The sequence below is a fragment of the Zootoca vivipara genome, chromosome 9 (genome assembly GCF_965207765.1).
Source record: "Zootoca vivipara chromosome 9, rZooViv2.hap1.1, whole genome shotgun sequence".
Classification (NCBI taxonomy): Eukaryota; Metazoa; Chordata; class Lepidosauria; order Squamata; family Lacertidae; genus Zootoca; species Zootoca vivipara.
This window is the reverse complement of record NC_142592.1, coordinates 28254207-28278594: the sequence shown is the minus strand read 5'-3', so window position 1 is coordinate 28278594 and position 24388 is coordinate 28254207. Positions and strand designations below refer to the sequence as shown.

The following is a 24388-nucleotide window of genomic DNA, read 5'->3' as shown; positions in this document are numbered from 1 at the left end:
CCCATTGCAGAGCATATGTCCTTTAAGAGCTGCATGATAAGCAGAAATCCAGGAAAGGTTTAACCTCATCACAGTACTTGTATGCCAAAAGGAGTTTTCTTTCCTCAATTTCTGCTTTTTATATAGCTTGGTTTTGTTATTTGTTTTTATTTAAAAGATTTATAGGGCAATGTTCTATTAGCGTTAAAAAGGCAGGAGTCCTGTCAAGAAAAAAAAAATATATGACTGTTCTGTCTTGTTGTTCTAAGGCACAGTTGCCGTTTTCTTATTTTGCATAGAGACACAATTCTGGTCTCCAGCTATCTATATCATTCTAGTACTTTCATAAGGACATGTTTACAGGCTGGTGCTGGAAATACGAAAACAAAACCATTCTGTGTGCCCTTCCTAACTTCCGTTTTCTTTTTGTTTCAGATGCTGTTTATTCAAGGCACTAAAGCTCCAACAGATTCCTGCTCGTTGCAGTTGTATCTGTTGTGTTTTTTTTAAAAAAAATACTTTATGCACTACAGAAGTGCCAGACATGTTTGATACTGTGTATAATTTATTAGTCTGGTGACATTTTTAAAGTATATAATTTAAATATAATAGATATTGTTGTATATAAATGTACTTTGCTATTATGTAAATATGTATTTTATCTATAATGTTTATATTAAGCTTCAGATAATACTATTTTTCCATGCTAAAGTTATTTTAATGAATTCTTCCCTATAAACTATCTTTTGCTGAATAAGTAGCAGGTTTTTAAGCATGAGACAAAAAAGTGTAACACTACACTGCAAAAACACTTACAGGCATGGGTGGGCAACCAGCAAACCTAGACTAGCTCCTCCTTGCATCTATATTGTTAAGGGTTAAAAAATATTGATCATTCAAGAGCTGCAAAAGCATGCAGATTTCATACCTTGTGAACTGTGATATCAGTTTCCATTCATCTGTGCACGTCATGTTCTTTAGACTTCTGAAGACATCAGGGTTTTAAGTAATATTTAAGACTGCAATCCTGTGGGGGGGGAGAGACAATAAAGGCACTGTCATATTATAGGTGACAGGGGAACACCTGGTACTGAGGATAATAGCTTCATTGATGCACAGGAAACTGAGGTGGTGCTCCAGAAAACCTGCTAAAGGTTGGGAAACTACAAGGAGGAAGCAGCTGGAGAGAATACTCGTGGTTTCAGTTGTTTCTGTACTAATGCACAGAGTAAGGGGGGAAAGCAAGACAAATATGAGCTCTTAACACAGTATGGAGAAGACAGATAAATAACTATTTGGTGACAGAAAGCGGAACACCTACTTTACCTCTTTCTTCACTCAAAAGAAAAGCACTGCCCAACCTGGGGAGAACAGAATGAACAATGCACGGAGGGAGCTACAGCCCAAGATGTGGTAATGGAACATCTATCTACTTTAAATGAATTCACATCTCTGGGGCCTGATGAAGTGCACCCAAGGGTACTAACCTTCCTTGGAGGTTTCTTTTTGAGATACAGGGAACTGGACTAGATAACACTCAGGTTCCCTTCCAACTCTATGACTCTCCGCCCAAGGCCTACTGCCTATTTTTCAGCATCAGATTAATTTCCATTGAGACACTCTGGAATGAACAAAGTTGCTCAACTTTAAGAACAGCCAGATGCTTTAATTGGCTCACTTTTATGAAGATGCTGCAATATGTTAGGTCAATAGGAACAGATGCTGGGCATTAAAGAGTTCTATTAAATAGAACATTGTTGCTAAATGGGACAATAAGTTGAGATTGAACTGTTTCCACTGTTGACACTTAACTTCATATTTTCACTATAAAATGAATATGCAGCCTGATCTGAAAAATGCATGCAGTGAATAAGCACTTACACAGCACAAATGTATTTTAGATGCAAAGGCTAGAATATTTGTGCAGCAGATTTAAAAGGTTTTGATGACAGATCCTGAGCTTGATGAGAGACCATCTGATAGAAAATAGTCTTCAGCCCAAAAAAGACATAAAGACTATCATCAATCCTCTCTACATGTGGAGGACAAAGGCTCTATATGCAGGGAGAATGAATTATAGCCAAGATTTTGCCACATTCTTAAAACACTTCAAACCTTGCTGTTCATTGCAAATTGCTTTCTTTCCAAAAAGAGAGGGAGGGAGGTCATTAATATTTATAGCCAATGTTGTGGTGTTTCCGGACACACCACACAAAGAACCCCTGCTGTACTTCATCTAATTACCTCGTTTGTATGCCTCCTTTCCGACAAGGTGCCCGAGGTGATGTACAAAAGAAAGAAAGCATTTACAGTCAAAAGGCAATGCCAGTAAAATCAAATGCTAAAGCAACTGGATACAGAAAACAAATACAAGTAGCAGCAAATTAGCAGAGAAATTTGTTTATGGCACAAAACTACACATTGCCTACTCAAATGTAAGACCCACTAAGGGCAATGGCACTCCCAGGTAAGTTGTGTATAGGATTGCAGCCCCAGACAACAAAATGACTCAACTAAATCACAGATGGCAAGAAGAGAGGTAGCCTGCCAGGCTTTCACGGGGTCACTGTCCATACAAAAGCAGGGATAGGAACACTGTGGCCTGTCTAGTTTGGTCGGACTACAACTCCCATCATCACTGACCATTGGCCGTGCTTCCTGGGACTGATGGGAAGTGCAGTCCAACAACAAATGCTCCCCATCCCTGACCTACATCCTCCAACTCAATGATGGGGAACCTGTGACCTTTCAGACGTTTCTGAACTACAACTCCCTGACCATTTGCCATGCCAAAATTGCTTAACAAAAGTGACATGCCCCTCCCCCATGTAACCTTAATGGGATGTGAATGTTTTATATAGGAAACAATTCCCCTTGCACACATCATACAAACATTTTATTTGAGGGTAAAGACTGATTCATGTGACCCCCCTAAACTGGTCCTAAGATTACGGCAACTGAAAGCACACATTGGCTAGCTGCCCAGTGAAGTGGTTGCCTCATAGCTTTCATTAGTAACTGCTGTTATAAGCTTGTGATTCTTTTTTCTGTTCTGATCAATCACATGTGGAAAAACTCATCAAGCAGAGTGTTAAGGTCAGCCAGAAGACCCCTGCACACTTTTTAATATTTTCAAACAGCAATGTGGTTATTGGTAATCCATCTAGAATTCAGTAGGAGTAGTAACTTGATTAAAACCCGTTTTAGCCCTCAGTGAATTTGCCCAGAACATGGGGTTGTTGAACAGAAGCACAGAATTTATATTGGAGGGGACCTGCCACCAGGGGAGTAGCAAGGGGGTGCGGTGGGTGCAGTCCACACCGTGTATCCCCACTGGGGGGGGTGACAAAATGGTGGGCAGCACTCACCGTGGGGCCTGCAGCACGCCCAAACCACACGTCTCTCCTGGGAGTGACACGTTGGCTTGAGCGCCTGCAGGCTCAGCGCTGCCCCAAACAGTCTGCCCATTGCCTGCCTCTCAGCTGCAGGGCGGCTGAGTGGGAAGAGGCAGGCAGACTCCTTGGAGGCCCCATGGTGCCCCCGTGGGTGGCTGGCCCCACCCCTGGGTGCAGGGCACACACTCCACCCCAGGTGCCCGATCGGCTTGCTCCGCCACTACCTGCCACCCCTCTGTCCATTGCCTCCCTACTCATAGGAAGACTTCAGCAGGCTTCTGGCTGTTTGGCTCTCCATTGTTAACAGCAGGTATCTGTTTAAACTGGTTGGACATAGGCGCAGATAAGCAGAAAATCAAAGTTAAATTTAGAATCATTTGTCTATGCTAGGAGAAAAACTGGGAGCCAGTGTGCAACCCTCTTGTCACCAAGGCGACAGATGGAGCAGATGCTTCTTCATTTTTAGCACTTTACAAACCAGGTGTTTTTCTGCTACAAAACGCATGGCAGGGAACAGCTGAGGAAGAAATCTCCCCACCCCACCCCCATCCCATAGAATCTAATTCCACTGGAGGCTTCCCTTCCAGTGTGGCCCTCCCTTCACCTTCTATGGCCATTATGCTCCTGTGCTGGCAAATCAGCACATTCTGTGACTCCTTTTCAATAGCTATGGTAAAGGTAAAGGGACCCCTGACCATTAGGTCCAGTCACGGACGACTCTGGGGTTGTGGTGCTCATCTCGCTTTACTGGCTGAGGGAGCCGGCGTACAGCTTCCGAGTCATGTGGCCAGCATGACTAAGCCGCTTCTGGTGAACCAGAACAGCACACGGAAACACCGTTTACCTTCCCACCGAAGCGGTACCTATTTATCTACTTGCACTTGACGTGCTTTCGAACTGCTAGGTGGGCAGGAGCAGGGACTGAGCAACGGGCACTCACCCCATCGCAGGAATTCGAACTGCCGACCTTCTGATCGGCAAGCCCTAGGCCAGGCATCCCCAAACTTTGGCCCTAATATTTTGGCCTACAATTCCCATAATCCCTGACCACTGGTCCTGTTAGCTAGGGATTATGGGAATTGTAGGCCAAAACATATGGAGGGCCGCAGTTTGGGGATGCCTGCCCTAGGCTCTGTTTATACCCAGCCCATCTGGCTGGGCTTCCCCAGTGGGAGTGAAATGGAAAGTACTGTGTTCAGAGAGATTATAAATTCACATTGCTTCTTACTTCCCTGTTTACCTACCAAAACAATGCAGTGGGAGGGGGGGAGTGAATTTAAATAATCAAAACCTTGTGTCTCTTTTGAGGGCAATTGATTCAGCATTCATCAGCAATCCTGTTTCCTCAGCACCGCGGCAAAAATGAGATTCATTACCAGTAATACAATTACAATGTGTTGAGCAACTCTGAGGAAACATCAACTGCACTATATAAATTATCTCCGAGATCTATTAAAGTGTCATCTTTCTGCTGAGGAAATGAATCCTATTCAGTAATATATGATGTGAGAGCAAACATTTTGGATTGTACATCATTCTCCAAAGAATATAAATGACACTCCTTTTCTCATTTCCACTGCTCTTTGTTTTCATTTTTCTCCTTTGTACACCCTGTGTGTACAAACAAGACCATATCATTCTGTAGCTGCCAACAGCCATTTCAACCACTTCAGGAAGCCACACTTGTGATTGGTTCATGAATCTATTGCTCCCCATTGTTACCAAATTCTCTGCAGAATCAACGTCTGGTATGTTCCCAGAGACCAGATGAGTAAAAGTATTGACAGATTACAATGCTTTTGCATAAGATTGTTACCACTATCTGCTATATATTTTGGAAATGATTTGTCTCTTTGTTATGCCTTTGGACACCATTTATAGCAAAACTAAACTGGAATGCTGCTCTCCATGTACATATTGGGCCTCATATGAACTCCCCCCCCCTTTTTTTTTTTTACTGTATCATTTAGTTCTTGAATTCTGCTGAAGTACAGAGTTGATCTATTTAATTACTAGCTGCCTCATACCCAACATTGCTTGGGAATTCTAAGAAACAAACAACAACAACAACAACAACAACAACAACAACAACGCAGTTTAGAAAGGTTCGGTCCACCCTCTTGATTCAAATTTTTTAAAACACAGATGAAAACCTGCTCCATGATCTCAGGAACCATCCTCCCCATTCTATTCTGTGAAGTGATAATTGCTGCCAGCAACATAGACCACTGGTCCCAAAACATATGGGAAACCACCCAACTGGAAAAGCTAACCAACAAACTCAAACTAGCACAGAGACAAGCTACAGAGGATGCCTTCACCCCAGCGTGGTTCCCCTTTATTACATACACAACACAACAGGACAATGACCTATTGCCCCTTCAACAACATTCAAATCAATATGGCTCACCTGACCCAACAACCTAGCCCACCTCCCTCACACAAATAAACCACACCCCAATCAACTAAACACAACCAAGCAAGCTCAGGAACCCCTAACCTCTCATAATATCAATAATAAATAAATACTCAAAGAACCCACCCATGTGATGCTGACACAGTCCCCCCCCCACACACACTAAGAATAGTCAACAGAACGAAAAAACAATATCCCCATTTCTCTCCCCCCTCCCCAACTGCAAGATGTATATGACAAAAATGTCTCTCACCAAATGTAAACAAACTGTGAAAAAGACTGGATTCAAAGTGGAGACAACAGATGTACCGTTCCCCTTTTTATCTGTTTGCTTTGTAGCACAAAAAAACCCCAATAAAACTAATTAACTAATAAAATAACAATAATTGCTGCAAGCATCCTCATTGCTGTCACAGATCATTCCATGACATCAAAATGAGCAAGACTACACCGTGTGCATCACTAGAGTTCTGTGTGCAAAGCAGAACCCTTTAGAACTTTGGATCGTGTTAATACATTTTAAATGTAGGTACAGTCTAAAACAAAGACAAACTAAGCAACATGAAACTAATTTTGCAGTCCCTGCTTAGCAATCCAACACTTCTGATGAGCTGTGTTAAAGCTGCACATGTTATGCCAGTATTGAGTTTGAGTATTGGACTAGGATTGGGGAGACATGGGTTCAAATCTCCACTCACTTGGTGATCTTGGGCCAGTCACTATCTCTCACCCTAACCAACTTCACAGGGTACTTGTGTGGATAAAAATGGAAATAACCTTAAACTCTTTGGAGGGAAGAAAGGATATATTTATCTAATTAAAAAAATGACATGTGATTAAAGTAATAATTCAATGCAAGGAAATCCCATTGAATTAAATGGTGCTTATTCACAGGCAAGTTGGTATACAATTGCATCCTAAAACAGCAGATTAGGCATGCATGATGCAGGGAGCTTAAGCCAATACAAAATTCCCTTTTTATGAAATACATTGTTAAAATAACATGAGAGGATAGTCTAAAGTTAATACTATTTTCTTAAAATAATAATAATAAAGCATTGCAGCAGAGACCATTGTTTCCTTTGCCAAGGCAATGAATTTTTCATGCTGAGAACTTAGTCCTACAACATTTCTGTTTATAAAACCAGAACTCTATGGATTTCAGGAGAACGAGGACTCCACAACCTCAGTTGATCCTATGATCCAGATCCACTTCCAATTTTTCTTCATTTCAGCAGAGAAAAACTCAGCATATTATTATTAACTCTTCAACATCACTGGGACTTTAAAATCTTTAATGTTGGCTAGATTGTACTCTCTGTGCATGAGAGGGTGTGTGTGAGAGAGTGTGTATAAAGCACTACTATTCCTGCATCTGACTAAAAGTTTGCAAAGGATAAAATTGTGTTCCATTTAAATCATTAAGGAACATGCAACAGGCATAAAAGCAAAATGTCAAACTCGCAGGCCAAAAGCAGATTGCAAAAACAGGAGGCTAATCAAACACCTGGCAATTTGCACTACGCAGCTGGTGAATGAGTCTGGTAAGCTTGTTGTACTCATTTGTTTTGCTATCATTAAAAAATAATAGATACTATGGAGGGAACTCACTTGCTCCACAACACTCCTGCAAAGGGTTGGTGTCAGAGGTAGATGGCTTGATTGCAGATGCTATTACTCAGGGTCTGTCATTCCATGTTTTCCAGGATGCCTGAAAAATAGGTATGTGTGTGCTTAAATGGTTTGAGCTTTCTGCCAAATAATAATCTAATACAGTATCACATTTTAATCCAGGAATGGGGAACCTGCAGCACTTTCATTTCATTTTATTTTTAAAAGCATTAAGCAGCTCATTAAAAAAAATATTGTGGCACTGCCACTAAAATCATCATCATCATCATTTATTAAATTTCTATACCGCCTTTCATCTGAGGGTCACAGGGTGGTTTAAAATATAAACACAAAACACAAAACAAAATAATAACCCCCATGCCAGAGTTCAAAATATCATAAAATCATTTTTAAAAAATACAGACCAAATGCCCAAGCACTCAGTAAATCAATCCTCTAAAAGCTCTTGGCAAATCAGAATTTTTTTCAGTGAGAGATGAAATTTCAAAAATGCAGGTGCCTGTCTGATTTCAATGGGAATAGTGTTGCAAAGTAGGGGTGCTGAAATATACTCAAAGTCCTGTAGTGACTTCATGCTCTTTATTGCAGCTTGTAAAACAGTGAATAAAATGCCCCCCAAACCTTAGGCTTTTATATACAGTGGTACCTCGACTTACGAAGGTGATCCGTTCCGCGGCGCTCTTCGAAGGTCGAAGTCTTCGGTTGTTGAAGCGCCTGTTTTGCGCATGCACAAAGTGCGATTTTGCGCTTCTGTGCATGCGCCGACCGCGCACACCGCTTGTGCGCACGGTGAAAAGACTTCTGGGTTTGTCGACTTCGGAAGTCGAAACCTTCAGAAGTCAAGTTGTTTGGATGTCGAGGTACTGCTGTACATTATTTACACAATGACTCACGTCTGATTGGCTGATTCTGCTTCCCTCCTGGAGCCTGATTGGTCTTTTCCTGCAGGCCAATCAGTTGTTGCATTCTGGGATCCTACTTGCCTATTGTTCTAGGATCCAAGCTTAGAACATAACAGGTGCCATGACTATGCTGAAAGGTTTCATTTACATAGAAACTTGGCCTAGTTTGCTGTAGCCTCTGGCATAATTTCAAAAGCCATCTGCATAAACCAGGCCTCTGGCCAAAGGGATTTGTTCCTCCTCTGACAGCCTCCTGAGTGGGAAGAAAAAGAGAGGTGTCAGAAAGGGAGAAATGTGGTAGAAGAAGGAATAAAGGGGGGTGGCCCTGCCCTCTTTGGACTTTGGCCCATTGGTCCAGCCCACTATCAACATAGATTAGTTTTTGGCCTGATAGATTTATTACTTCCAAGAGAATGTGCCCCTCAACAACTCAGGGATGGGGGCAGGGGGAGGAACAGAGAGAATATCAGATTAGGCTGTAGATCACAATACTTTTCTAATGAAAACAGGGATGTCCTGACCTATTCTATTATAAATAATAATGTTAACAACAACAACAACAACAACAATACCCTGCTCATCTGACTGGGTTGCCCCAGCCACTCTGGGCAGCTTCCAACATATATAAAAACATAATAAAACATCAAACATTTTAAAATACTTCCCTATGTAGGGCTGTCTATAGTTGGAGACGCAGGTGGTGCTGTGGTGTAAACCACTCAGCCTCTTGGGCTTGCAGATCAGAAGGTCAGCAGTTCAAATCCCCGCGACGGAGTGAGCTCCTGTTGCTTCGTCCCAGCTTCTGCCAACCTAGCAGTTAGAAAGCACACCAGTGCAAGTAGATAAATAGATACCGCTGTGCTGGGAAGGTAAACGGTGTTTCCATGCACTCTGGCTTCCATCACAGTGTTCCGTTGTGCCAGAAGTGGTTTAGTCCTGCTGGCCACATGACCCAGAATGCTGTCTGTGGACAAATGCTAGCTCCCTTGGCCTGAAAGTAAGATGAGCGCCACGACCCCATAGTTCCCTTTGACTGGACTTACCATCCAGGGGTCCTTTACCTTTTTACTTATCTCCTTGGCTCAGGGGTTGCATTCCATGCTCTCCAACATTTCTCCAATGAAAATAGGGATGTCCTAAGGAAAAGTGGGACATTCTGGGATCAAATCAGAAATGGGGATGGCTTCTGTAAATCCAGGACTGTCCCTAGAAAATAGGAACATACGGAGGGTCTGGCAACACAATTGTATAAAATAACCATGTACTCTAGAGTAATCCCATAAAAGTACAATAATATTTGTTATAGGTCACCTCACCGTCAACAGATGTTCAAAGACCATCTACAGAAGCAGAAGACCATAACTTTGCAGCTGCTGCCTGTTGAACACACCAACAAAAGAACACATTGGATTATTTTTAAAGTCCTTGGAGGGTAGAATAGTGATTTTGACAAGCTCATTATATTTAACAAATATTGTAAAAAAATAAAATTAAAATAAATCAGATCCAATTGCATGTAGAAGTGATTAATTTTCCATGGGTTATTTGAAAGCAAAGTAAATAAATAAAATAGTGTTGCTACCGGTAAAAGCCAAGCAGCTAAACACATATTTGATAGAGGGAAGTTGTTTACAGCAGTCCAGGAATTATTCTGAAATATGTAGACCATAAATTCTGTTCTGACCATTGAAAACTTTAAAAGTATCTGAGGGAATATAATACATTTTATACGCTGCATTATTGTATCCATCTGTGTTCCTAACAAACCATTTACCAACCAAAGGTAATACAGTTTTTGTTGATTTAAATTATGTATCTTAAGTGTATTTTTATACTGGAATCAACAAATCCAAACTCTCTGAGCATGTGCCACACGTTTTTATCAACAGTTCATAAATAAAACAATTGCTTATTTAAAGCAGGCTCTTTGCATTCTACCTGACTACTTTTTTGTATTATGGATTTTCTTGTCAAGCTGTTCAGAGAAAAGGTCATCAGAAAGTTTGACTGGGGAGAAAAGCATTTCCAGGGAACTTAAAATTAATCAAACGCCCTTCCTTTATATTTCCGTGTACTCGTGTGTCACAGATAAATAACCCTGTCGCAACTGATCATTAACTTCTTTCTTCTAAGCATGTTTGCCTTTGTGTTTTTAGCAAGCAAAAAGAATACTCTACATTTATAGCCCCCTCCTAAACATGTTTAACCTGGGAGTCTATTTCACTCCCAAGCAAGTTTGCATAGATTTTCAGCTCTACAAATCCCATGCACATTTACCAGGGAGTAAACTAAAGCCCATTGAACACAGTGAGGCTATTTTTGAATAAAGGCTGTCTGGTTACTTGGTATATTATTATTTAAAAGGTAAAGGGACCGACTCTGGGGTTGCAGCGCTCATCTTGCATTATTGGCCGAGGGAGCAGGCATACAGCTTCCAGGTCATGTGGCCAGCATGACAAAGCCGCTTCTGGCGAACCAGAGCAGCACACGGAAACACCGTTTACCTTCCTGCTGTAGTGGTACCTATTTATTTACTTGCACTTTGACGTGCTTTCGAACTGCTAGGTTGGCAGGAGCTAGGACCAAGCAACGGGTCGCAGGGATTCGAACTGCAGACCTTCTGATCAGCAAGCCCTAGGCTCTGTGGTTTAACCCACAGCGCCACCTGCATCCCTAAATTCCAGGAACTAGAATTGTTGGTCTTTCAAAAAGCACCCCATGGCCCATGGGCAGAGCATATGTGGCCCTCCAGATGTTGTCAGATTCAAACTCCCATCAGCCCCTGCCAGCAAAGCCAGCAGAGGTGCCAACTTGAATAAAATATTGTGGGTGCCCAAGGTAAGCCCTGCCCCACATAATGGATCAAATGACAAGGTGCGCACACCCTATTTGAATGGCAATGCCCATCAACTTTGCAGGGGCACAGCTCTCTCAAGTATTTTATTGCGGGGGCCGAAGTTGCCATGGCCCCTAGGAGTTGGCTCCCATGATAGCCAGTGATCAGGGATGATGAGAAGTGGAGTCCAGCAACTTTTGGAGGGACAGAGCTTCCCATCCAGACTGAGCATATAAAAGGATTTCTCTTCAGTTTAATGGAGAAGAACGGCAGCTCTGTCCTTATGCCAATGGCAGTGGAGTTGCCACTTGGCCTGGTCCTTTCAGAACACTGGATTCCCAGGCATAGTGTGTAGTTTAGCACCAGCAGGGCTGGCCCACCCATGAGGCAAGGTGAGGCAACCACCTCGGGTGGCAGGCTCCACAGGGACAGCAGATCCAGCCTCCAAGGAATCGATTGCCGCCTGCTGCTGCCGCTACTGCTGCTGCCACTGCGGCAGTGACAGAAACGGCTGTGGCTCGCTTCTTGGAGGCCAGTTCTGCCACTTCTTTGGCAGCCCCACCCCAATGCCACTTCTACAGTGGCCTCTCGGCAAGTAGAAGGTGCTGCTGGTCTCCTCCCACCCCCAGGAAGGAAAATGTGGGGGCTGCCCTCCGAGGGTCTACTGGGCTCTGCACCCAGCTGACGTGATCCAGAACAGGCCCCTCCCCCCACCATGATGGCCTTTGATTCCCAAGGGGGTACCATTTTGTGGTTTGCCTCTGGTGCCAAAAATGTCTTGGGCTGGCCCTGAGCACTAACATAGGTCTCCTTTTTCTCCACACTGTCATTTGAAATCTTACCAGGGAGGTATGGAACTCAGAACCAAACTTGATGCATAAAATCCATGAATGAGATCCCCATTGTTGTTTCAATCAAAGAGCTTGCAGCTGGGTCGGAAAGCAGTACTGGGGTCTAGGGTTCCCATACCCTGAAGAACAAAAAACAGGACACATTTGCTGACTTCTGCTTTTAACTATGGGTCACGCTACCCGTGGAAAAGAGGACCTGTCCTGGAAAAAGAGGGCATATGGCAACCCCAAACTGCAATTTTATCTCTCAAACATACACACTCCAAGCTAAGGTTTTCCTTGCAGGGCACATAGCAGCTTCAGGGAGAAGGGGCAATTTAAACTGAGAAAAACGTGCAGTGGGAAAGGTTAAGCCTTCTGTCTGCCTTGCTTCTCCTTTGACTCTATTCCCTCCTTCTTGAGGCTGCTTTGGTTGGTTGGTTGGTTTAGAACAGGAATAGCCAAACTTGGCCCTCCGGCTGTTTTGGGACTACAGTTCCCATCATCCATCCCTGACCACTGGTCCTGTTAGCTAGGGATGGTGTGAGTTGTAATCCCAAAACAGCTGGAGGGCCGAGTTTGGCCATGCCTGGTTTAGAAGAAGCTTCATGATGTCACAAACGTCCCACTTCAGCACAGGCCTCTCACTTCAGATCTAGTTTGGCTCATTAACCACATGGAAATGGCAAGAGCATCACACAGGTCATTAAAGAAGTGCTCCTAATCCCTAGAAACTGTCATATACAGAGGTCTCCCTAGCTTAAGTACTGTCCACACAATGGTGGGCAGTGTCAATCCTTACACATCTGGATGCTTAAGTAATGTCATTTGGGACACAATTTTATTCGCTGTAGACATACATCTACAAGCTTCATTCTTTGATTTCCCTTTGCTCCCCCAGTCTGGGTTATGTGTGAAGTCTGGGGGCGTTCATGTTCACCAGAGGCTTCCAGCCAGAGCCTAACAATGACAAGGGGAACCTGCAGTCAAACTTGCAACTACTTTAGTACTATTTACCTGAGCTACTCCATGCCTTTTTCTTTTTCTTTCTTTTTTTGAGGGGAAGAGTGTTTCACCCCCATCCACTTTTTATCTCTAATAAATTCCAGACATCGTCTCCCATTGGACCAAGGAAAATCTATACAGCGTCGTCGTGAACCTTGGAGATTTAAAACAGAGGAGAAAAATAATTAACAGAACAAGTTTTTCTAATTATTGAAAAATTCCAAGGCAGGAAATAAGAGGTGTGCATTGTAATACTGAGATCATTCATAATGGGAGCAAACTACTAAGTGGAATGGTAAATTAATTGTGTTCATAAACTATAAAATTGATTTTCAGCTTTATCTCCCCCCTCAGTATGCTGCAGTCCAAAGGCAAACTACTATTGCCTCTGCTAGAAGGGATCATTTGAATGCTACCCCTCACCCCTTATACAGGAGGTCATACCAAGATAATTGGCTTCATCTGACCTTTAAAATGGATGTGCTCAGCAATTACAGGAACAGCAGCAAATCCAATATCTTTATAAAAAAAAAAGTGAAGATGGCCACATGAACATTCTGAAATGTTTCCAGCTTTGGTACATTAAATACTAACCTTTTTCAGAAAAGAATTGTTTTAGAAATGATTGCTCCCATTTTTTTCTTAATGCTGTTTGAGAAAATGCCTTTCCCAATCAGGTATTATTGACATAGGGGGAAAGTGCAGAAGGGATTATGAGCCATGTATTTTTCACATGCTCCGTCTCCTCTTACCGTACTTGAAATATAAGCTACCCTCCTTGAAACCGAATTAGACATTTGGGAGAAAGTAACTTGTAGCTTTTATCAAGTAAATTGTTTAGCTGAAATCTGTTTCTGGGCAGGTAACTTTACTTACAGTTGGAGTAAGGAGGAGTTGGCAGTCCTTTTTGGATCCAATACCATTGTCTCTCAAGACAGACGGATGCAAACAACATTATATATATATATATATATATATATATATATATATATATATATATATATAGGATTTTCTCAAACAGCAAAACATACAAAAATACAAAACACAAAAAGAGAATACAAAAAACAGAAAATACAACAATGCAAGAAAAAATACAAAAAATACAAAAAACAAAAATTCCAACTTATGACCCTTATTATCAATCTATTGACTTCCTCATTCCTCCTCCTTCTGCAATTCTTTACATATCACCCGTAGTAAACTCTAAATCTTATATAATTTCTAATTATTACTTTAATATTAGCTTATTTCTCTATCTTTTACATCTTATCCTTTTATATTGTGTCCAAATCTTACTTCTTAATTAAATTATCATTTACTTCTAACAATACTTATTTCACACCATTGTATTATCTACAACCTCTATTTTATCTCTCTCACTTCTACTAATTCCAGACGGATGCAAACAACTTTGTCCAACTGGGGAATGAAAAAGAATCTGGGATGCAACACGGCTGGGCTGCCTAGACTGATCTCCACTTAAAAATAGCCTTTCATAAAAATGGCAGAACATTCATCATCATCATTCCACCAGGGAAATGCCTCCCTATGGCCTCATCCAAATGAGAGCGTCCCACACAGTAGTTTGTAGGGAGCAACCAGGAACACATGGACCATATTTATTTATCTCTTGCAATTATTTATAAATCCTACCAAGGTGGCTTACATACTACATATTTTAAAAATAGCAACATATGAAAAACACATATACTTTTTTGGGGGGCAGGTATTTTAGGCCACCAACAGAGCAATCCTAACCATAACTACTCAAAAGTAATTGGCCTTTGAATTCAGTGGAGCTTACTCCCAGGTAGGTGCGATTCGGGTTGCATCCTAAGACTAACATTGTCAACAAGGGAAGCCAGTGATGCAGAAGAATATCATTATGAGCTCTGCAGACAAACATACGGAGTGCATTGGAAGGATGCTAAAATCAAGTCAAACTGCATTCTTCGGCCACAAAATAAAGGCAATCAGGGTAGAACTCAGGCAGAAGAAGAAGAAGAGTTGGATTTGATATCCCGCTTTATCACTACCCTAAGGAGTCTCAAAGTGGCTAACATTCTCCTTTCCCTTCCTCACCCACAACAAACACTCTGTGAGGTGAGTGGGGCTGAGAGACTTCAAAGAAGTGTGACTAGCCCAAGGTCACCCAGCAGCTGCATGTGGAGGAGCGGAGACGCAAACCCGGTTCCCCAGATTACGAGTCTACCGCTCTTAACCACTACACCACACTGACAGGTTTTTGCTGGTATGGAAGTGGCTTCCGGTATGTGATAAGGTGCTCCACAGTGATTTTTTTTCTAGAAAAAGAGGTCCCAGCACCATGAACGTCTCTCTTGTTCTCTTATAATGGCAATGGCACCCAGCTGAGAGGTGCCGGAACTGAGTTCTGGTGACTTCCGGCTGGAAAGAAAGTCCTGGTGCTCCATCACATTTACTTTTTGAAATCTAAAGAGATATTTTGATAGCAGGTGAGGATTGAGCACTGGGGTAAAAGGTGATGGAGTCCCAAGTGTAAAAAGAAAGAAAGTCGTAATACATTTTCCTCGATGGTCACATTTCACTGAGAGGGACCACATGAACGTTTCCGAGCACAGTTCAAAGTGTTGGTGCTGACCTTTAAAGCCCTAAATGGCCTCGGTCCAGTATACCTGAAGGAGCATCTCCACCCCCACCGTTTTGCCCGGACACTGATGTCCAGTACCGAGGGCCTTCTGGCAGTTCCCTTGTTGCGAGAAGCCACGTTACAGGGAACCAGGCAGAGGGCCTTCTCGGTGGTGGCGCCCGCCCTGTGGAATGCCCTCCCATCAGATGTCAAAGAAAAAAACAGCTACCGGTACCAGATTTTTAGAAGACATCTGAAGGCAGCCCTGTTTAGGGAGGCTTTTTAATGTTTAATATATTATTTTATTTCATTTTTCTGTTGTAAGCTGCCCAGAGTGGCTGGGGAAACCCAGCCAGATGGGCGGGATATGAATAATATATTATTATTATTATTATTATTATTATTATTATTATGAAGGAGAGATGCCTCTCTCTCTTCTCCCCACACAAAAACTCCACATCCCACAAATTGACTTTCCTTTGGTAGTGAATACGGTATGTTTTGGGGTTCAATTTTAGAGGGACAACCCTTCAGTAGGAAAGTATGTGAACATTGCCTGGTTGCAGGACTGAAGAAACAAAATTCACTCAAAGCTTTCCTCCTTAATCATCACTCTTACAACCTTAGAGACCCTGAAAAACGGTTCAGGAAAGTGTACATTTAAAAACTCCAAGAATGTTGAAGGAATCTCAAGGGGAAACATTGCTTTTGCATTTCATGCTCATTTGTTCTCATTTAGCTGTGAGCATATTAAGCTTGTAGCTTTTACAGTAGGCACATCACATACTTTTCTGCATACTTCTCCCTTCTATACACATCATCCTTGATTTACTTTTCCTGTGTTCCTTATCTCAGTAATTAAATGCAGCTCATTTGAGTGTCTTAGAAAACAGACAGTGTGAAAGATGGCATCTAAAGTAGGGGAATATTATTATACTATTGTGGGTACCTATGCCCCAGAGTAAATTGCTTATTCGGAACTTTCTGTGTGGCGCTTAATGTCACCCATGTGTAAAGCCTAACTTTACGGGACTCGTCCTAGAATTAGTCGTCCTACCATTCTGTGTATGTCACCATGAGGATGTGGTGGTGCTATTATTGAAAGACTGGATGCATTTAGTGCGGACATGAGACTGGGGGTCGTCCAGACTGGTGAAGATTTTTGCAGGTGTATTTTTTGCAAAAATAGTGCATTCATGGTGGATTTATACCAGACTGCCCCCTCATCATTCCATTCTATGAGTTGTTCCGTGATGCTCCCTCAATGTTATCACACTGTTGCCATCTTGCACTCTTGCACTGTAGAGCAGGGGTCAGCAAACTTTTCCAGCAGGGAGCTAGTCCACTGTCCCTCAGAACTTGTGGGGAGGGCTGGACCATAGCTGTCAACCCTCCCATTTTTCGTGGGAAACCCCCTTATTTCAATCAGTTTCCCGCTGCTATCCCGGATTGTAGATATCCCGTAAATTTCCCGGATTTCAAAGCAGTTCTTCTCCCTCCCTGCTGGCCAGGGAGGCTCTGCTCTGCCCCCCCCCCGCAAGCGAGCAGCCAGCCACCACCCGGTAAAACACCTCGCTCGGCGGCTGACTGCTTGCTCCCTTGCCAAGTGCTGCCGGAAATCGCCTCTGCGCATGCCCGGGCATGCGCAGAACCAATTTCTGGTGCCACTCTGCCCATGTCTGTGCATGTCCAGCTTAACTAACAATGTTGGGCAAACCTCAGGTTTGTTTAGTTTGATTCAGCTTTATTTAATTTGCTCTGAAACCTTGAGCCAAATTGAATCAGACACTCAGTTTCTACTTCTGTGACAGAGTCAACCAACCACAAGAAGAAAAAGCAAGTTGGGTGTAAGTAACATCCCTGTAACATTTTATAAATCTGTGGAGAGAATTACCAATAACCAAGTTACAAGTCAGTTGTAATGGCCTCAGTAAGTGACGGTAAGGCATGATTAAATCTCTCTGGCATCCATCTAATAAGTGCATTGAGCTGTGATTTAAACCCCATTGACTTGGTGCTAAACATTTTCCTGGATTGCACCAGGTGCTTTTGAAAGTTATGTGGTACTCAGCTTCAGGTCTGAAAGCTACAATTTCAAAAAACCGTCGCTAAATTTGGTTAGGTTAGGTTATTGGTTTTCCAACAACAAAGTTGAGCTCAAAGCACATCACAGCCATAACAAAGCAGTGGAAAATTACATAATGTCCCCATCAATATAACACTATAAATAATATTTTTGAAATGTAAGGCATCCTAGTGCTGCAGCAATAAAACTGTTAGCACATTTGCAAAACTAAAATGAGTCAGATATGGTTTCAGATTGGATGAGGAACGGTGTGTTGAGATTCCTGCATTGCAGGGGGTTGGACTAGATGACTCTCAGGGTCCCTTCCAGTTCTACTGAAGGACCATGACAGAGAGTGGTTATTATTTAAGAATTCTATACAATATAATGATTTCCTGTCCAATATTTTAAGTATAAGTCTTTCCATCTTATGATAAGTCTTTCCATCATATGAAAGCCTTGCTCTGTAACTTCTACTTGAGAACAAAGAGGGAAGACAGTTAGATATTCAGTCCCCAGGTAAAAAGGAAGGAGGGAAGTACAAGCTAGACTCACAGGACCGGATAAGAAGGGAGGAGTACAGTGGTACCTCGCTAGGCGAATGCCTCACAAAACCAAAAAATCCTCGCAAACGAAAGCGTTTTGCGATTTCAATGGAGACTCGCAAGACGAAGTTTCCTATGGCGTGCTTCACAAAACGAATTTTTCGCTATACGAAGCGACTCGCGGGATGAATTAAATTCGTATTGTGAGGCACCACTGTATGGCAGTTTGGATTTCTGGAATGTATATGCTTTTTGTAGTTAAGTTTCGAAATCCTATGTAAGCTGGTATAATTTTAGTTCTCCTGGAAATCGTGTGTTTCAGGTGTTGCCTGTTTGTGACTGTCTAAAAGGATTGTGCATCCACGAGTGGGTGTGCAGTTTTGCGAACAATCGCTCTGCACCTTGCCATGCATATGCTTGACAATAAACCTGTTATAATCTGCTTGACTTTTTGTCTCTCTGTGTGACTCCATTGCTCCTGATGGGCTTAGGTCCATCATTTCAAGTCTATGATTCCATAATAATAGTAAAACCTGAAATCGTTTCAGATGTCCCCCTTGCTCTGCAGCTCTCAAACACACCTCAGGTCGACAGTTGTGTTACAGCTCATCCACATTCATGAACTGAAAATGTCACCGGAATCAAGTCCATGCCTACAAAAGGATATTGTATTGGAGGGGAAGAGCCCCTTCAACAACCTTGTTTGTAGGGCAGGGAACTCCCAGGCTTCCTACCCTTCAAATGTGTTCAGCAGTACAGTGGTGCCTCGCTTAACGAATGCCCTGCTTAACGTAATTTCCGCTTAACAAAAGGATTTTTCAAGTGGAGGTTGCCTCGCTAGACGAATTCGTTTTATGAAAAATTCGTCTAGCGAATCGCGGTTTCCCAGAGGAATGCATTGAAATTCAATTAATGCGTTCATATGGGCAAAAAAAAATATTCAAAAAAATTCAATGCATTCCTATGGGATTCGCTAGACAAATTTTTCGTTATAAGAAAAGACCCGTGGAACGAATTAAATTCGTCTAGCGAGGCACCACTGTACTCTATTTCTGATGCACAACAATGAACCTGGGCTACGTACACAATATTTTCACACCACACTAAACGTAACCGGCTGATTAGCACAATACTAATATATCATATTCTGTAATCACCTTAACACGAGACACACATAAGGCCCAAACCAGTCACATAATATAAAAAGTCTTCTAAAGTTTTTTAAAGTCCAAACCATATATATTGAATATTAGGCCCCAAATAAATCAATGCGTAGACAATGGTACAGCCAACGCAAAAGTCCATAGTACATGTAAGGTTCATATGAAGGTTCATAGAGTCCAGTACCATCAGCAAATTGGATACAATTGTAGATAATATACAAACAGAGGATTACAGGTACTCTGAAGGCTGTAATTTGCTGATGAAGCCAGAGATGGCGAAACAGGGATAGTTCAATCCGGATATCCTTGTCCTTCTCTCTTTTTATTACTTCATGGAATTGTTACTTCTCTCGTTTGGACTGATACTGAACTCCATGTAATATCAACAGTCTACGGTTTGTTGCCTCGTGTAATTGTCATATCCTATGTTTGGCTTGTACTGGACTCTATGAACCTTCATATGAACCTTACATGTACTCTCTTGGGCCCAGTGCACAGATTGTCCATTATACTGGCATCACCTAACATTCTGTAGTCTAATATGGCTTTGAACATCATTTACATTTACTGTTTAGCTTGTTTTACCTTCTCTACGCCAAGCAGCTGCAGAACTCCCCATCAAGCTGTGTTCAGGTTGTCCCGTATTATTCCTTTGTTGTTGATGGCTCTTTGCTGCCAGTATTATATTTTCTACAATTTATATTTGTTTTTAACTAACTTCCAAACAGTACTTTGCTTAATTTTGCCTCTATTCATTTACCTAAACTGCCATAGCTTTCAAAATATTTTCACTAAATTCATTCCATTTATAGTTTGGGGATATATTACCATGCAGATCTATGCATTTCATGCTCAGCTCCCTCGATAAAACATAACTTTGTTTTCTACTTCCCTGCTCATTTGTTTTCCTGTGTGGGCACTATTAACTTTCATGGAGCACAGGAAAACAGTGGGTTTTCTCTCTAAATCTCATAAAACATTGACCTAATAAAAACCACATTTCCTATTATTGTCTGAGCATGTTATTCAGTGATGGGGCTGGCGGCCGACTTTATGTTCTTTTTCAAGGCTCGATGCCCGATTACATTTTTATAGCGTTCTGGAACCACTTCAGGAAGCTGGTGAGGAAAAGAAATTACACAAATGCAAACATGAGGTGCAAATTACACAAATGCAAACATGAAGAAAATGGCCGCCCAGATGTTGTTGCTCCAGCTCCCATCAACCCCAGGCAGAATAGCCTATGGGCAGCGATGATGAGAGCCAGAATCCAATGGAAGTGCGAGAGCCACAGGTTCGTCACCCCTGCTTTAAAGCATTGGGCGGGGGGGGGGGGAGGGAATCTCTGGGATTCAAGACAGTTACTGCCAGTTAAAGCACTGAGGTAAATAAATAGTCTGACCTAGTAAAAGGCAGCTTCTTGTGTTCCTAAACTCTGTTTAATTCCATTGTGCTCATAATTTCACCTCATCAATGTGTCTCTGTTGCTTATTTGAAACTTGACAAGATATACCCGAAATAGCTAACTTTAATATTATGAAACTCAACACAAATTAGAGTAAACTCTGCCAAAACAAAAGGCAAAAGACAAAGGGGAAATTATTCCCAAGTATATAGGGAAATAATATTAAATTGAACGGACTGATAGCATTTAGGAATCTGCCACCGAAGTCATTCCCAGCTGCTTATTGATAGTGCCATTTCATGCTGCTTACTCAGAAGTAAGTGCCACTGTGATCAATGGTTCCGACTCCTAGATAAGTGTGCATTAGTTTGCAGACTAAGTGGCTAACAATGTTCTGAACTGCTGTGTAAAGATAGGTATGTAAATGTTATAATGCTGTTTTTAAAAATCAGTGCTACACACCATTTTTCAATTATGCTTACAGTTCTAATCACACTTTAACACAAGGGGTTCTGTTTTTTCAGATGCAGAAATGAGTTAAACAAGGTTTTAAAAATTGTCGCTGCATCACTGCAATTTAAAACAAAAAAATGCACACACTGTCATAAATTATAATAGTGGCATATTTTAAAACAACAGTCCCAACATAGGAGCACGTACATGGATTTAAGGTGCTTAACTTTCAGTAAAATCAGTGCTGTAAGCAGCTTGAGCCTATCCAATTTGCATTTGAAGTAATTAATGTGGGGCTATTCATAGGAACAAACCTTCAGTTGATCCACAAAGAACATTTTGCTTTTGTTTGAAAACCACCTGCTTATACAGATGACCATATAATTCAAGCCATGTGTTTATGTCTCACCTGCTCCTGATGTGTGGTAAAATCATATTTACTATTTGGCAGGATAAATCAAATGCTCAAAGTTGACTTACCTCAGGTAAGAGAGCTCATTCACCTTAAGGAATTTCACTGTCTGCATAGGCTCAATGGCTCTGTAACCTCTACATAACAAGTGACAATCAACATACACTCAACACAGACATTTGCAGCACATTAGAAGCTACCAGTGGTTGCCAGTCTGAAGTACCAACACTTTTTTCCTTTTTTTGTTGCCATTGGCAGCCATTTTGTGCTGGGACCCACAGCTCTTTTATCAAGATATGAACCCTATTTGTAAAGCACCTTAACAGGGAACTGTTGCTTTTGCCATGTCTTCATGTCCTGAACCCCTGGCCTACCTGGCAGCAGGTCAGCACGCCAATCCAAAGTTCAAAGTCTGGAGGTCAAGCCACACAAACCAACTCCAAAGGTCAGGAAGCACAGTCTAGGGTCGACCCAAGGAGCCAAGTCCAAAGTCCAGCAGTCAGGATACAGCCCAGAGTCAAACCCAAAGCACAGTCCCATAGAGGTCGAGGAGGAGCAGCCAAGCCAAGGTTCATCAGCACAGCCAAGCAGACACAGCACCTCAAGCACTGCTTCCCTTTAGTACTTTGCATGCTGATTGCAGCTTCTGGGCTTGATGTGACCCTCACCTGTTCCAAGCCTGCTCCAGCTGAGGAATCACACACCTTCTCCCAGAGCTAGTGAGCCCCACCTGGCCAACGAGGAAGCTTTGCCTTTGCCTGCCTCAGCCTCCTAGAGTGTTCCTCATGCCTCAGAGTCTGTCATGTTCGGGAAGACAGGGGCTCCTCTGGCTCTGGTGATGGGTCCTGCTGCTCTGGTTCCTGTGCAGTGATCCCCCATCCCTTCACTATCCTCCATCACCCCATATATTCTACACCTCTTGTTCTCCATCCTTAGCTTGCCCCAGTGTTTCCTAGTCCCGGCTACACCCCTCACTCGGATCCTTTTCCTCCTCCCTGCCGTCCTGCCAGTTCATGACACCTCACAATAAATAATGGCTTCGGCAGTGTCAGCCTGCTCACTGGAAGGACAGATCGTGAAGCTGAGGCTCCAATACTTTGGCCACCTCATGAGAAGAGAAGAATCCTTGGAAAAGACCTTGATGTTGGGAAAGAAGGAGGGCACTAGGAGAAGGGGACGACAGAGGACGAGATGGTTGGACAGTGTTCTCGAAGCTATGAACATGAGTTTGACCAAACTGCGGGAGGCAGTGGAAGACAGGAGTGCCTGGCGTGCTATGGTCCATAGGGTCACGAAGAGTCGGACACGACTAAACGACTAAACAACAACAAAGTGTCAGCCTAAACAGGGCCCAAATGGCACCCCCCATCCTCCACTAACTTCAGCACTTTAAACAAGCCTTGCTGTCACCATTTATATACCAATTCCTGCTTTCACCTTTCCTGTTCGACCATCATGGTGTCCCCTGAAGTGGGTTGCTTCACCCTGATGCACAACCTGATACAGTGGGAAGGCCAGTAAGGAAAATTGAGTTTTAAACATTCCTGGAGGTCAGGGCTATGGATCTACTGAACATGGAGTGCAACCTCATTCTTAAGATAGCCATCGTGTTGGCACTTGGAAGGAAGGACAAAGAATGGCCGCTCCACAGTGTAAAGAGAATATCAAAAGAGGGCACAGATTTGCAAGTGCTAATTTATATGTATAAATGCATATTTAGAAATACATGTCTATATTTTTTTTTACCTCAGAAGACAATGAGGGCTATCTGTCTAAGGGCCATCTGTTGATGGGCAACTTAAAGGCCTCTTTGATCTCCCTTCTTTATCTTTAATCTGTAGTTGAATCAGACACACCTTCAAATAGAGGATTGCCCCACCATCCTAGGCTAATCCTAGAAAATCATCCAGGACCTAAGGTGGTGCATAACCTGAATGTCTGTTTAACTGGAGGCCCAAATCATCCTTCAGGGTCTAAGGACCTGATTCCCTTGGCTCACCTGTTCTCTTGTCTGCTGACTCCTTAGAAAAACAGCACTAGAGATGAAAAATTTCCTTGTGATCTAGTATCTGGGATTGTCATAAGATTTGTAGTAGTAGCAGCAGCAGCAGGGGCGGAGCAAGCAGGGGGCGGGGCGGTCCACCTCGGGTACCGCCTTGGAGGGGGTGTCACTCAGGGCCACGCCCCCCCTCGCCTCTGCACAGCAGCCTCGGGGGGGGAAGCTGCAGGTGCGCTGGCTGAGCAATTGGGCGCCACGCGGGTGCCTGCTGGAGGGGGGTAGCACTCAGGGCTGCGCCCCCACCCCGCAATCAGCACTTGAGCCTGGACGCTCCATTTAGGCTCTGTTTAGAAGTCACGGGGCACAATCCCCCTCTAACTAGCACGCATGTGCAGCGGGATGCTGCGCATGCGTACAACGTAGAGGGGATCGCACCCCCACGACTTCTAAACAGAGCGTCCAGGCTCCAGGTAGAGAGTCCACTGGTTGCAATTCCCCCTACGTAGCGATGCATGCGTCGTTACGTAGCAACGCTGCACCCCCTGGGGGCATGGCAATTTCGACTTATTAGAAGTTATTTAGACTTGTTAGAAGTCTGTTACCCAGTGCTATTTTTCTACAAAAACAGGTGCTGGACCTCACCATGAACAGCTCCCTTGTTTTCTTAGAATTGCAATGGTGCCCACCTGAGAAGTGCTGGAACTGATTTCCGGTGAGTTCTAGTTGGAAAAAAGTCCTGAATA

General features: G+C 42.8%; 1 protein-coding gene across 4 annotated transcripts in view; it reads left to right on the top strand.

Annotated features, from left to right (window-relative positions):
* The window catches only part of PTPRB (protein tyrosine phosphatase receptor type B), a 74723-nt gene extending 74002 nt beyond the window's left edge, over positions 1-721 (top strand). For all 4 annotated transcript variants that reach the window (XR_004693330.3, XR_004693331.3, XM_035127168.3 and 1 more), the window contains one exon: positions 415-721. Coding sequence is in view for 2 of the 4 variants with exons in the window: in XM_035127168.3 (XP_034983059.3) it covers positions 415-437 (23 nt within the window). In the remaining 2 variants the exon portion in view is untranslated. The remainder of the gene's footprint in view (positions 1-414) is intronic.
* Positions 722-24388: the final 23667 nt, after the last annotated feature.